The sequence below is a fragment of the Cebidichthys violaceus genome, unplaced genomic scaffold (genome assembly GCF_023349555.1).
Source record: "Cebidichthys violaceus isolate CVI_PGR_0920_01 unplaced genomic scaffold, fCebVio1.0.p SCAF_6, whole genome shotgun sequence".
NCBI lineage: Eukaryota > Metazoa > Chordata > Actinopteri > Perciformes > Stichaeidae > Cebidichthys > Cebidichthys violaceus.
This window is the reverse complement of record NW_027176816.1, coordinates 13512285-13528116: the sequence shown is the minus strand read 5'-3', so window position 1 is coordinate 13528116 and position 15832 is coordinate 13512285. Positions and strand designations below refer to the sequence as shown.

At 39.8% G+C, this 15832-nt stretch overlaps 1 protein-coding gene across 1 annotated transcript in view; it reads right to left on the bottom strand.

Moving 5' to 3' along the window:
- The window catches only part of dedd (death effector domain containing), a 36104-nt gene extending 20585 nt beyond the window's left edge, over window positions 1-15519 (bottom strand). Inside the window, exons 1-2 of the mRNA XM_068732686.1 lie at window positions 15206-15519; window positions 4073-4701 (exon numbers count right to left, since the gene is read on the bottom strand). Of these exons, the coding sequence (XP_068588787.1) occupies window positions 4073-4637 (565 nt within the window). The 5' untranslated portion in view covers window positions 4638-4701; window positions 15206-15519. The remainder of the gene's footprint in view (window positions 1-4072; window positions 4702-15205) is intronic.
- Window positions 15520-15832: the final 313 nt, after the last annotated feature.

Sequence of the window (15832 nt, the reverse complement as noted above, 5' to 3'; positions counted from 1 at the left end):
CTCAATCGGGCCTTCGCTGGCCCGACGTTGTCGGTGGCTCGGGCCCTAATAAAACCCCTTACATTTTCAATAGGGCCTTCGCTGGCCCGACGTTGTCGGTTGCTCGGGCCCTAAAAATAATAACCCTTACAATATCAATAGGGCCTTCGCTGGCCCGACGTTGTCGGTTGCTCAGGCCCTAATAATACCCCATACAATTTCAATAGAGCCTTCACTGGCCCGACGTTGTTTTTTGCTCGGGCCCTAATAAACATTACAATTTGAATAGGGCCTTCGCTGGCCCGACGTTGTCGGTGGCTCGAGCCCTAATAATATTAATACCCCATCCAATTTCAATAGGGCCTACGCTGGCCCAACGTTGTCGGTGGCTCGGGCCCTAATAATAGTCTTTCGAAACTCAATTGGGCCTTTGCTGGCCCGACGTTGTCGGTTGCTCGGGCCCTAATAATACCCCTTACAATTTCAATAGGGCCTTCGCTGGCCCGACGTTGTCGGTGGCTCGGGCACTAATAATAATACCCCATACAATTTCAACAGGGCCTTCGCTGGCCTGACGTTGTTGGTGGCTCGGGCCCTAATAATAATAATTCCTACAGTTTCAATAGGGACCTCGCGGCCCGACGTTGTCGGTGCTCGGGCCCTAATAATAAACATTTGAAGAACAATAGGTCCTACGCTACCGACTACGTCGGTGCTCGGGCCCTAATAATAATAATAATAAACATTAGAAGAACAATAGGTCCTACGCTACCGACTACGTCGGTGCTCGGGCCCTAATAATCAGTACAATTTCAATAGGGCCTTCGCTGGCCCGACGTTGTCGGTGGCTCGGGCCCTAATAATAACTCTTACAATTTCAATAGGGCCTTCGCTGGCCCGACGTTGTCGGTGGCTCGGGCCCTAATACTACCCCATAGTATTTCAATAGGGCCTTCGCTGGTCCGACATTGTCGGTGGGTCGGGCCCTAATAATAACTCTTACAATTTCAATAGGGCCTTCGCTGGCCCGACGTTGTCGGTGGCTCGGGCCCTAATACTACCCCATAGTATTTCAATAGGGCCTTCGCTGGCCCGACGTTGTCGGTGGCTCGGGCCCTAATAATCCTTACAATTTCAATAGGGCCTTCGCTGGCCCAACGTTGTCGGTGGCTCGGGCCCTAATAATACCCCATATAATTTCAATAGGGCCTTCGCTGGTCCGACATTGTCGGTGGGTCGGGCCCTAATAATAACTCTTACAATTTCAATAGGGCCTTCGCTGGCCCGACGTTGTCTGTGGCTTGGGCCCTAATAAACATTTGAAGAACAATAGGTCCTACGCTACCGACTACGTTGGCGCTTGGGCCCTAATAATAATAAACATTTGAAGAACAATGGGTCCTACGCTACCGACTACGTCGGTGCTCGGGCCCTAATAAACATTTGAAGAACTATAGGTCCTACGCTACCAACTATGTCGGTGCTCGGGCCCTAATAATAATTCCTACAGTTTCAATAGGGACCTCGCGGCCCGACGTTGTCGATGCTTGGGCCCTAAATATACACCTTGAAAACTGCAAACCTATCTACGTCATGTTTTTTTCTTTTTTCTATGTTTTTATGTCAGTAGCAATAACTAAATGATATGCTTATTATACATATTTCAAACAAAAAAACTTTAAAAACTCCAAAAAAATAATTGAAATGAATAATTTCTTTTTTGCTTTATGCAACGCTGATTACCATGTAATTTGTGAGGTATTTGTTATAAATGTACGTTGGTACATAAAGGGTGATAAGAAGCTGTACATGGAGGGACTTAAGACCCAGGGGAATGTAGGTGAAGCATGGGAACCTGGAGGGAGTCTGTACTGTGGAAGTAACATGTATGAGGAAGTTATGCTCATAAAGAGTTGCAGTTAAGAGCAGTTTGTTCTTACATGCTTATATGTTTATTTAAAAACACGACAAAATGTATTTTGATATTGTCATGTTAGATCCTGTTTGAGACGTGTCACCTAGAGGGGGGGAGCAGCAGCATCAGTAAGAGACGGAAGAGACGCCACACAAAAGACAACTGTTCACCGCTCGCTGCCCGGTTCTTATGTTAAAAATGTCCGATTAATAATAAAAAAAAAAGCATTAATGCGCAATAAAATAATTGTCGGCGTTAATTAATTAATGCGTTAACGCGATAATAACGTCTTAACTTGCCCAGCCCTAACACACATATATATATATATATATATATATATATATACACACATGTATACATATATACACACACATATATACACATATATATACACACATATACAGTGCTGTGAAAAAGTATTTGCCCCCTTCCTGATTTCTTATTTTTTTGCATATTTTCAGATCATCAAACAAATCTTAATATTAGACAAAGATAACCCGAGTAAATACAAAATGCAGTTTTCAAATGATGATTTCTTTTATTAAGGGAGAAAAGCTATCCAAACCTACTTGGCCCTATGTGAAAAAGTAATTGCCCCCCCCTTGATAAATCATGAATGAACTGTGATTTTTTGGAAAGCTGAGTTTAATTTCACGAGCCACACCCAGGCCTGATTACTGCCAGACCTGTTGAATCAAGAAATCACTTAAATAGAACCTGTCTGACAAAGTGAAGTTGGCTAAAAGATCTCAAAAAGCAGCACATCATGCCGCGATGTAAAGAAATTCAAGAACAGATGAGAAACAAAGTAACTGACATGAATCAGTCTGGAAAGACCCCAGAACAACATCTAAAGAACTGCAGGCCTCACTCGCCTCAGTTAAGGTCAGTGTTCATGATTCAACAATAAGAAAGAGACTGGGCACAAATAGCACCCATGGGAGAGTTCCAAGGCGAAAGCCACTGCTGACCAAAAAGAACACAAAGGCTCGTCTCACATTTACCAAAAACATCTTGATGATCCCCAAGACTTTTGGGCAAATATTCTGTGGACTGACGAGACAAAAGTTGAACTTTTTGGAAGGTGTGCGTCCCGTTACATCTGGCGTAAAACTGACACAGCATTTCATAAAAACAACATCATACCAACAGTCACACATGGTGGTGGTAGTGTGATGGTCTGGGGCTGCTTTGCAGCTTCAGGACCTGAACGACTTGCCATAATTGATGGAACCATGAATTCTGCTCTCTACCAGAACATCCTGAAAGAGAATGTCGAGCCATCACTTCGTGACCTCAAACTCAAGCGCACTTTGGTTATGCAGCAGGACAATGATCCGAAACACACCAGCAAGTCCACCTCTGAATGGCTCAAAAAAAACAAAATGAAGGTTTTGGAGTGGCCTAGTCAAAGTCTGAACTTAAATCTGATTGAGATGCTGTGGCATGACCTTCAACAAGCCGTTTCTGATCGAAAACCATCCAATGTGGCTGAATTAAAACAATTCTGCAAAGAAGAGTGGGCCAAAATTCTTCCACAGCGATGTGAAAGACTCATTGCCAGTTATCGCAAACGCTGGATTGCAATTGTTGCCGCCAAGGGTGACAAAACCAGTTATCAGGTTTAGGGGGCAATTACTTTTTCACATAGGGCCAAGTCGGTTTGGATAGCTTTTCTCCCTTAATAAATTAAATCATCATTTAAAAACAGCATTTTGTATTTACTCGGGTTATCTTTGTCTAATATTAAAATTTGTTTGATGATCTGAAACATTTAAGTGTGACAAATATGCAAAAAAATAAGAAACCAGGAAAGGGGCAAATACTTTTTCACAGCACTGTATATATACACATATATATACATGTATATATATATAATGTGTATATATATATATATATATATATATATATATAAAATGTATATATATATATATAAAAAATGTATATATATATATATACACATGTATATATATATATATATATATATATACACACACATGTATATATATATATATATATACAAAAATACTTCCATGCAGCACTCTATATTTTGCATAAAACAAACCTACATGACCTGCCATCTTGAGTTCTTAGGACCGTAAGACATTTAAACCAAACTTTCCATTAACTATATATTTAAAGCCTGGTGTGACCGTAGTATGACACTGCATTACTCACCAGCCTGCCGTTTCCTGAGTGTGACGTAAGGCAATAGGTCGTGGCGGGTGATAATCCTTAGAAGTTGGAGAACATGTCGGAAGTTGGTCTCATCACAGCGACCTTGGCGCTCTAGGGCAAGCAGGAAATCCCGTCCACTCCTGATGCCACCACGCTCATATTCGTCAATCACGTCAACAAACAGGAATGACAGTACCCTGACATCCCGATGGGTTAGCTGAGCTCCAACTATGTCAAACATGCGATGAAGTGAGTAAAGCCCATGGGAATTGTCCACTGCTTCCTCAGGCCATGGCTCGAAGCCCCCATTTCTTTTGGACAAGCTGGAGTTGGTGCAGGAGGCAGGAACGTTCCTGTTGGCCACTTCTCCGCTTGCTGCTGCCACACCTGAGCTGCCTGGCCTAACTGTCAGAGCTCTGTGATCCAGAGGTCCCGCAGTTGCACTACTCTGATTCGAGTCCAGCTGATTGGCCTGAATGTGAGGTCGGGCCTGCTGAGCAGAGGAGTTTTGGGCAAGCTGGGGAGGAATAACAGCATTGGGAAGTTGTGGCTGCTGTGATGTCATCTCAGGGCCAGATGATAAGGGTTGCTTGAATCCCCTGCTGTCTTCGTCTGCTCCAACTGATGAGCTATGTACGGAGAGTGGGGGGGATCACATATGATTTTACAATCATTATAATGGCCATCATCATGTATCAATAACTAACAACATGATACAACTGCAAACAAATGTGCAGGGCTTTCCACAGCTTATTATAGAGGAAGTAAGCCACCTCTGCTAACATCAGAATTCTAAACATTAAGAGAAGAACAGAGCCTCAATATAACACAGTAAATGGCACATATTTTATGAAGGATGCAATTGTGTAGACTAGGGTTGGGCGATAACACAATATATACTGTGAGAAACATTTGTCAACTGGCAGCAAGATGTTTTATATTGTGGTATACCTCTTATATATCTGGCTGTACTAGGCTATTGTGGGCAATGGACAAATCAATGAGCAGAACTGTTTATGGAAATATGAGATCTTTAAATGATTTTTGCAATAATGTGATTAAGTACTTGGACACATGACCTATTTACAGTAGCGGGATTAGCCAAAAACAGTTTTATCAGTCTAATACCAATGTAAATCATATTGTATGAAATTAAGTCTGTACAAAAATCTCCATCCAATTTATTGCAGTGTCAAGTATTTTAACTTACGTTAAAACTGCAGTGGTCTCAGTCTTGCAGTACAGCCACCATTTTTACATCCAGCCTAAGGTATGTGTACAGTTGATGTATCTCACCTGAACTACATTAAAAAGTAATTGGACACTCAACCATGTTTTTTTAAGTTATGAACAAAATAATACTGTACTTTGATTAAACACATCAATGCTTGAGTTAATATTGACATTTATTAACAAAATTAAGAAAAATCTGAATTTCATGCCATTTACTGTTTTAAATCAACCCTAATCTTGCAAGGCCAATTATGAGATAGGGTCGACCGCTTGGGACATAAAAATCACAGTACAGCTCATTTGGCAACTGACTAGTTAGCTAACTATAGCTTGCTAACCCCACCATTTTATCACGTTAACTTCACACTGGTTGCAAAAAATATGCCTTGTTCTGGCATATGGCAGTGAAAGAGAACATTTAATAGTCTTTCCACAGAATCTTCTTTTATCACACCATTAACTACAAGACTATACGCTATTATAATAAAGTTTCTTCTCTAGAAGTCTATCTGATAGTGTTGTAACTATATATAAGGAAGTGTTTACATTGACATTTAATTGAATGACATGTCTCAATACAACTTTGCTAACTTTAGTCTGTCCCAGATTGATCATCTGGTCGATAGTGCTACAGGCTCACTGCGAATAACACTCAACTTTATTGCCCCTCTAAAAAAGAAGATAATAAAACAAAGGAAGTTAGCTTCATGGTATAACACTCAAACATCAATAACAATTTTAAAAGGATATGGTGTTCCCCCAAATTGGAAGAATCTGTCTGGCAAGTTGTTCTTTAAACATATTGGACCTTTGTGATGAAAAATTATCAAAAGCTTTATGTTTGATGGAATGGCGGCCATTTCATCACCATTAAAAAAACAAGCTGATGTAACTCCACTGGACTTGCTCAAATCTGTCCCAAACGTCCCATGCTTGCCAACAGTCATGGCCTGAAGATGTCTACAAGCCAATTTTCACACTGTCAACAGGAAATCAGAGATTTAACCGAATTGATTTCATATTCGGTCAGTATGCTCTTGAGACCTTGGGAGAGAAAAGTTACTCAAAGATCAAAAAGTTATCAAAATAAGTATCCGTGGCGTGGCGGCAAAAAAACACGATTGAAGTTGTTGTAACCCGGCTGTACATTGTCTAATCTACTCCATATTTCTCATATGTCATAACATCCTGACCCAGAAGACATCATATAACAATTTAGAATGATAGCACTAGCACCACCTAGTGGCAACAGGAAGTTATAGGTTGTGTACTATGACATCCTGCTCCTCACAGATTATTCAGATCCCTCTCAAATGTTGTCAGAAAAGCCTTAAGACATTGATAATACTTCATTGTGAAGATTGTAAAAAGTTGTTAAAGGCCTTCCACATAGTCAGATCATTTCCAGATTTCACATGTTTGATGAGACTCCAGTCCTGAAGACATCTAAAGGCCAATTATGTATAATAGTCATAGCGCCACCTGCTGGTAACAGGAAGTTAAAGTCTCTATATTTAGGGCCCGAGCACCGACGTAGTCGGAGCGGAGGACCTATTGTTCTTCTAATGTTTATTAGGGCTTTATCATATCCCAAAATATCCCAAAACTCCCAAGCATACCAGGACTCCGGGAAAATTTGATAATTTATGGGTCCCATGCTTAAGTATTAAAAAATTGCTCGCTAGCGCCCCCTAGAAGTCTGACCGGCAACTCTTACCCATTGTGTCCGATTTACTTGAAATTCGACACACATGTCCACCTCCACCTACTCTACAAAAAAGCCAATCAGACCCCTAAGCTCCGCCTCCCAATAGTTTCCGCCATTTTGAATTTTGTGAAAAACACATTTTTACAAACTCCTCCTACAAGCTGGGTCTGATTGGGACCAAATTTGCTGTGGATCATTATTGGATCTATATCATCAAAAGTTACTAACAGCTTGTTGATAACCCATTGCAATAGGAATATATGGACCAAGGAATTTCATAGGGGCGTGGCTTTTTACAGCAATATATACAACTATGTGGCCTATCATCACAAAATCTGTAGTGTATGTCCACATTGTGTTCTGTAACATACTCACATTTTTATTCAATAAAACCACTAGGGGGCGATACAGTAATACTCCCATTTTTTGCATTTTTAGGCATTTTTCATCATTTCCAGGCGTTGTACTTTAACAAACTTCTCCCACAGAATTTGTACGATCAACTTCAAATTTGGTCAGGGTGACTTTAATGATGAAAAATTGCAAAAATGGTCTACTGACATTGAACGACCTTTGTTTTATGTGGCGCCCATGTCACGCACATTTCGTTGCGTTCGCCATGAAAGAGGAAGTTGTTGTAACTCCAAGGTACTTTATTCAATCTGCCCCAAACTTGTTATGCATGATGCTGGTCCAGTCTTGAGCACATTCCCATGCCAACATTTTCACAAAGTCATAGCGCCACTTACTGGCAAAAGGAAATGACAAGTTCTATACTTTGATGTACTCTGACTAGGAAGTTACCCAGATCAGTCTTTAATTTGGTAAGGTAAGCCGTAAGACATTGATGATGCTTCATCATGAATATTGTGAGTTGATGCAAAACACTGTTGCCGTGGCAACGCGTCATTCGCCATGAAAAATGAAGCTTATTTTTATGTGGCTTAGGATGTTCAACAAGCCTTGGAAGTTTACACAGGTGTCATAGGTGATGTAAATAAATATTTAATTTGGCTTTTTGGCTTGACTGTTTCAAATTGCCTCGATAGCGCCCCCTACAAATATTCAAAAACGCAGCCCCAGTGCTACGTTTGACCTACATGTATGAAATTTGGTAGGCACATGTATCACATGGAGAGTTAAAAAACAATCTCTTGGGATCATGCTCTAAAATTAAGAGCATGATCAATTAAATGGATTTTTGTGTGAATTTTCCCTTGAATTCTAGTCGCTATACTTTAATGAACTCCTCCTAGGGAATTAATCAGATCGACTTCAAATTTGGTCAGTACAGTCTGAAGACCCTTGTGATGAAAAGTTACTCAAAGATTGTTATTTCATGAAAGCCCGTAGCCGTGGCGATGCATTCTTCGCCATAAAAAACGAAGGTGTTTTTGAGCTGCTAAACATGCTCCAACCAGAACCAAACATGGCACACACATTTAAAATCATGAATGTAGTTTTCTAAAGTGATGTTAATGTTTCAGATTGGCAAGTCGGCTCAATAGCGCCCCCTACAAAATTTTGACGATGCAGCCCTCGAAATACGTTTGACCTAAATGTATGAAATTTGGTAGGCACATGTAACACATATAGACTTAAAAAAGGTCTCTTGGGACAATACTCTAAAATCAACCAGAAGTCGGCCATTTTGATTTTTGTGTGAATTTTCCCTTGATTTCTATTCGCTATACTTTAACAAACTCCTTCTAGGGACTTTGTCAAATCCACTTCAAATATGGTCAGTACAATCTAAAGACCTTTGCAATTAAAAGTTACTCAAAGCTTTACGTTTGATGGAATGACGTAGCCGTGGCGTTGCGGCCATTTTACGTGATTCGCCATTAAACAACAAGCTGATGTAACTCCACTGGACTTACTTAAATCTGTCCCAAACTTGACATACTTGATAACAGTCATTGCCTGAGGATGTCTACAAGCCAATTTCCACTCAAAGTCGTAGCGCCACCTACTGGCAACAGGAAGTCAGCGTTATGTGACAGACGGAATCCGAATTACATGACATTGACATGTGGTCTGCACTTGATGTAGAGCAACGTAATACATGTTTGCGTGTGTTCTGTAGCGCCACATAGTGGATGCAGGAACTGGTGGAATATTTGCACTACATAATTTCCAGCATCGCAGCGTCCAGCGGAAAAAATATGTTAAACTATGGGACGCGTTGTCCGATGGTCAAAGACATTCGCGGCCGCGGCCTGCCAGCGTCCTGCCAGCGTCCTGCCAGCGTCCTGCCAGAACCCCCGAGACGTCCATCGCTGCTTGCAGCTTTAATTATTATTAGGGCCCGAGCACCGACGTAGTCGGAGCGGAGGACCTATGTCCTTCTAATGTTTCTTCTTCTTCTTATTTTTATTATTATTAGGGCCCAAGCACCGACGTAGTCGGAGCGGAGGACCTATTGTTCTTCTAATGTTTATTATTATTAGGGCCCGAGCACCGATGTAGTCGGAGCAGAGGACCTATTGTTATTCTAATTATTTTGAGATTTATGACGTTTTTGGACCGTTTCAAGGCGCCATACTTTAACGAACTCTTCCTAGAGATTTAACCCGATTGACTTCAGATTTGGTTAGTATGCTCTTGAGACCTTGGCAGTGAAAAGATACTCAAAGATCAAAAAGTTATCAAACTATGTATCCGTGGCGTGGCGGCAAAAAAACACCATTCACCACGAAAAAGGAAGTTGTTGTAATTCGGCCGTACATTGTCTAATCTGCTCCAAATTTCTCATATGTCATAACATCCTGACCCTGAACACATCTATATGACAATTTAGAATCATAGAAATAGCGCCACCGAGTGGCAACTGGAAGTTGTACGTTTTGTACTTTGACATCCTGCTCCTCACAGATTATTCCGATCCCTCTAAAGTTTTGTCAGAAAAGCCTTAAGACGTTGATAATGCTTCATTGTGAAGATTGTAAGAAGTTGTCGAAGGGCAGCGACGTGGCGGCTCGGCGAACTTCGATCCTTCGCCATGAACGAATAAACTGATGTAACTCGACTCCACATCATCAGATCTTTACCAGATTTCACATGTTTGATTAGACTCCAGGCCTGAAGACATCTGCAGGCCAATTTTGAGTCATAGTCATAGCGCCACCTACTGGCAACAGTAAGTTAAAGTCTTTATACTTTGGCTTGTTTCTCTTAGTTGGAAAATCAGATCAACATCAAATTAGTTCCACACAAATGTAAGAAGTTCATAATGCCAGTTCTCTAAGCTTTTGATGTTTCGTCGAACGCTGTTGCCGTGGTAACGCAGTCTTCACCATGAAAAACGATGGTCATTTTGAGAGGTTAAAAATAATCGAAACACAAGCAAACTTGGCACACAGATTACAAGCCCAAAATGTAGTTATATAATATGATTTTATTCATTCAGAGTGTTAAATCGGCTCAATAGCGCCCCCTACAAAATTTCGACAAAGCAGCCCTCGCAGTACGTTTCACATAGATTAACAAAATTTGGTAGGCACATGTATCACATGTGGACGTAAATAAAAGTCTCTTGGGGCCATGCCCTAAACCCAACCGGAAGTCAGCCATTTTGAATTAAGTATGAATTTCTAGTGTCGTTTTTTGCAATTTCCAGGCGCTCTACTTTAACGAACTCCTCCCAGGGAATTAATCAGATCAACTTAGAATTTGGTCAGAACAATCTAAAGACCTTTGTGATTAAAAGTTACTCAAAGCTTGTTGTTTCGTGAAATGCCGTTGCCGTGGCGACGCATTCCTCGCCATGAAAAACAAAGGTGTTTTTGAGGGGCTAAAAATACTCAAAACAAAATCAAACTTGTCACACACATTTAAAATCCTGAATGTAGTTATCTGATGTGATTTTAATGCTTCAGAGTGGCAAGTCGGCTCGATAGCGCCCCCTACAATATTTCGACAATGCAGCCCTCGCAGTATGTTTCACATAGATTTACAAAATTTGGTAGGCCCGTGTATCATATGTGGACCTAAAAAAAGTCTCTTGGGACCATGCCCTAAACCCAACCGGAAATCAGCCATTTTTAATTTTGTGTGAATTTTTCGTGTTTTTTTTTGTCATTTCCAAGCGCTCTGCTTTAACAAACTCCTCTTAGGGAATTAATCAGATCAACTAAAAATTTGGTCAGAACAATCTAAAGACCTTGGTGATTGTAAGCTATAGCAAGCTTGAGGTTTCATGGAATGTTGAGAACGTGGTGTGGCGGCCATTTTACATGGTTCGCCAGCATACATCAAGCTGTTGTAACTCGACTGTACTTTTCAAAACTGTTCCAAACTTGACATGCTTGATGACTGTCATGGCTTTAGAACTTCAGCATTCCAATATTAGCTCATAGCGCCACCTTCTGGCAACCATAGCCGTAAGCAGGATTCTAAAATTACAGCTATCCAAAAAATGAACTTATTAAATATTCCTGGCCACACCACCAGAAAATAAGACTTCTCTGATCTAAATATGTGCAAAGTGAGATGTTTGGAGAACGTTCGGCCATTTCTCCTGGACTGTTCCCACTTTGAGTCACTCAGCAATGATTGTCAGAGCTACCTGCACAAACAAACAGTCGGTTTTGAGACCTGCATTTACTTTGACAGTCTGTTATGTTACACTAAAGCATATTCACAAACAATTATTTTTGTCAATCTTTACAGGCTTAGATTTAGGATTGTATTTGGAGATACACTCAAAACATTCAAGTCTTAAGACCTGACAAAATGACCTGGCTACGCCGTTGGTACCACAGGAAATAGCGTCTAACTTGTGCATGCAGTGTATGATGGTCACAGAACTGAATGGCCACATCAACCAGAGTCCTGCCAGTACCCTCGACATGCATGAAGATGCGAGGGCCCGATCAATGCTGCTTGCAGCTTTAATTTGGCTTGTTTCTCTTAGTAGATAAATCTGATCAACATCAAATTAGTTCCACACAAATGTAAGAAGTTCATAATGCCAGTTCATTAAGCTTTTGATGTTTCGTCAAACGCAGTTGCCGTGGCGACTAAGTCTTCGCCGCGAAAAACTAAGGTGCTTTTGAGGGGCTAAAAATGCTCCAAACATAAGCAAACTTGGCACACACATTTAAAGCCCAAAATGTAGTTACATATTATGGTTTTAATGCTTCAGAGTGGCAAGTCGGCTCAATAGTGCCCCATACAAAAATGGGGCACTATTTTTTCAAAAAAAGCAGCCCTCGCAGTACGTTTGACCTAGATGTATGAAATTTGGTAGGAACATGTATCACATGAAGACTTAAAAAAAAGTGTCTTAGGACCATGCTTTAAATCCAACTGTAAGTCTTTCCGTTTTCTAGGCGCTGTACTTTAACAAACTCCTCCGAGGGAATTAATCAGATCAACTTAGAATTTGTTACTCAAAGTTTGTTGTTTCGTGAAAGGCCGTTGCGTTCTTCGCAATGAAAAACGAAGGTGTTTTTGAGAGGCTAAAAATGCTCAAAACAATCAAACATGTCACACATTTAAAATCTTGAATGTAGTTATCTAATGTGATTTTAATGCTTCAGAGTGGCAAGTCGGCTCGATAGCGCACCCTACAAAATGTCGACGATGCAGCCCTCGCAGTACATTTCACCTAGATGTATAACATTTGCAAAACAAATGTATCACATCTAGACGTAAAAAAAAGTGTTAAGGGTCCATGCTTTAAACCCAACCGGAAGTCAGCCATTTTGAATTTAGTAAGAATTTCTAGTGTTTGCAATTTCCAGGCACTGTACTTTAACAAACTCCTCCTAGGGAATTAATCAGATCAACTTAGAATTTTGTCAGAACAATCTAAAGACCCTAGTGATTAAAAGGTACTAAAAGCTTGAGGTTTCATTGAACGACATGGACGTGGTATGGCGACCATTTTACATGGTTCGCCAGCATACATCAAGCTGTTGTCACTCGACTGTACTTTTTCAAAAATGTTCCAAACTTTGTTGTTTGATTATAGCAGCTGGTGTACAAGGATCCAGACTATTTATTTCTTTATGCCACTGTCCCAAAAATACTTTCAACCACTCTGAAGTCTGTAAACCTTCAACTATTCTAAATGTTATCCCTTTACTTTGTTTAAGTAATTTATAGTTTTTTTTTCAGAAAGGCACACAATTCAAATGATTAGGAAATAAAAGATTGTATTTCTTTGATTAAAAACAAATCTTGTCATTAGTTGTTTTAATGGTTATTGGAGCTAGTGTAAACAGGTTATAGTGCCCTCTAATATCTATTTATGTTGCTGTGAAAACATCTTCAAGCAACTGGATTTATTTAAGTTTCTCACCAACACTATATTCTACGAGATTACACGTGAACACATCATGATAATGTTATGATTTACCTTCGCTCAATACTGATTTTCACCGAACAGAGCCTGAACGCATCACAATGTAACTGAATGGAACTTTCATTTGTTTATTTCACACTGTGATGGAAAAGATAAACTGTGGAATTAATCCACGGTTCACATGTGGGCTGAACCGGGGGGGGGGGGGGGGGGGGGACTCTCATTGGGAACCCTGAACTTTGCTATTATGCCTAAAAAATGTGCTTTCTAGAAGAGAGATGTTTGAAAGAATTAACTTTCACTGTGAAATGTAGATACAAATTGTTTATTTGTATTACTTTGATTATTACTTTTACTGCCTTTAAAAAGGGCATGCTGTTTTAATACTTAATTTTAAAAAACGGAATTGTAACAATGCAGTTGTATTCATATTTGTGAGCGTTACTACCTGAAAATGTGACATCTTGTACATTTTAAGTTGTAATTATGTTGAGTTGGTTTCCATCTGTGTTTGAGCATGGCACACATTCATCTTTTGAGTAGACTTCCCCTTGGCTATACGTTGTGCACAAGTGAATTTATTGAGTTATCATTGATTTAACTGAACTAGTATGCAGCAATTAAAAATATTGAAAAATAGAAATAATTGATTTAAGTTAAGAGAACTTGGATTTTTTTAAAATAAAAATAAATGTAGATAACAGAATATAAAATTAACTTAATATTTAATAAAAAATATATTACCATTACTTAAATATTCTTAGGTAATCAGTTTCCTCAAACATTTTGAGTACTGTGAACTTGTTAGCTTAGGTAGAATCATCACACGCAGAAGTAGTGACCATACAACTGGATAAATGAGATATGGATTATACTTCAGGAGTTATGTGTTTGCAAACTGATGTTGTCATATAGGCTTACTGTTGTTACACATGGCCTCCCTTTACTTCAATTCATCAAGACTTTTCTCCATTTTTTCATTCCTTGTTTACTGTGGAAGCATGCGAGAAAAACATTTTTTTTCAAGAAATCAAGGTAATTAATGAACATACGGTCATTTTAGGGGTGAACTATTCTTCTAAACCAAAGATTCTGAGGGCACAGCAACTGGGTTTTGTAGACCACATGAATGTCCGTCAGACAACACAGGTTTAACGTTATATCTTGATCATAAAGCACAGCTAAGCTAATGACACAGTGCTGACAAAGCTGTCCAACCTGCCTGCACAGATGTTGTATTTGTCGATATATCAATTTGTGATTCTAACAATAGGCCTGTTTCACTGTAAAAAGTTAGAACTGTCACCAGGAAAGCACGTTTATTAATATTAATGAAATATTAATGGTGTAAACAAATTTACCATTATCATCATAAGTCTGTTTGGACTACAATTTCCATAATGTCAGCTATGGCTAGTTTATGTAAACAACCAAATATTTGCAAGCACGCTATGTTGCCACTTCAATAACTCATTGAGAGTTTCTACTATAGACTGAACAAACAATCACACACTCAATAACATATTCAGCTGTTTAGGAAGATATATAACACGCTAAAAACTAACGTTAGCTAACGCTAGGTGCCCTACGGAAGTTAGCTTGCAAGGCAACAATAGTTATCTAGAAATTAGAAGCAGATGCAAGATATTGATGTGTGGGCTCTAACGTTACAAACTGATCTCTGGTCCGCTACTTGCGACTAAATAGTTAAGAATTTGCAACGTTACAGTACATCTGCGTATAGTAACACACCCTTGGTTTGCGTCTTGGTTTGTTGTGACTGCTCATCTCCAGCCTTAGTCCAGCGTTACCGTTACCCAAACTAACTTTTTATATAAAATCAAGTAAAGCAGACAAACAAAAGAAATCAACTTTACATTACCTCCTGTCTTTTTGGATATTCTTGACGAGTCCCCCGGTATCAGTTCGGTAGGCAGCTAACGCAAAGTTAGCTTCCCAGTGCCTGATAGCACAGCAAAGCTTCTTTCAAGGCAAAAAACAGTTACGTTTTGTTGTTTTGATCGAGAACCCAATAAATACTAAACACATAGCGCTGTGTTTCCAGTCTCGTGGTGTGCAAGACGGCTTATTTCAGGCCAGAGGTGACAGTTCGTTTAATGGTTTTGATCCTCAGACATACATCGTGGGAAAAATAAGGAGACAAGTTTCGTTCTTCAGCTAAAATGAAAGACCTTCCAGATCACAATTCAGTTCAGTTCCGGTGTTCCTTTTTCTTATTCTTCATGTATATTCTGGCAGTGTAGACGCTGTTAAGCGTGTTACTGCCCTCCGCAGGATACAGAGTTAACTGTTGAGTCACACATGTTTTCACATACTGTCCTGAATCATGCAGAAACTTGAAGACTGCTTTTGAGATCAGATGGTGGTTCTCACTCTGGCTCAAAAATGGAAAATGACTTAACTCCAAGGTCTGATAATCTCTGATAAAATGCCTGAATGTTTTCAAATAGGATCTTGTTGTTCTGTTAAAATAATCACCTATCACTCC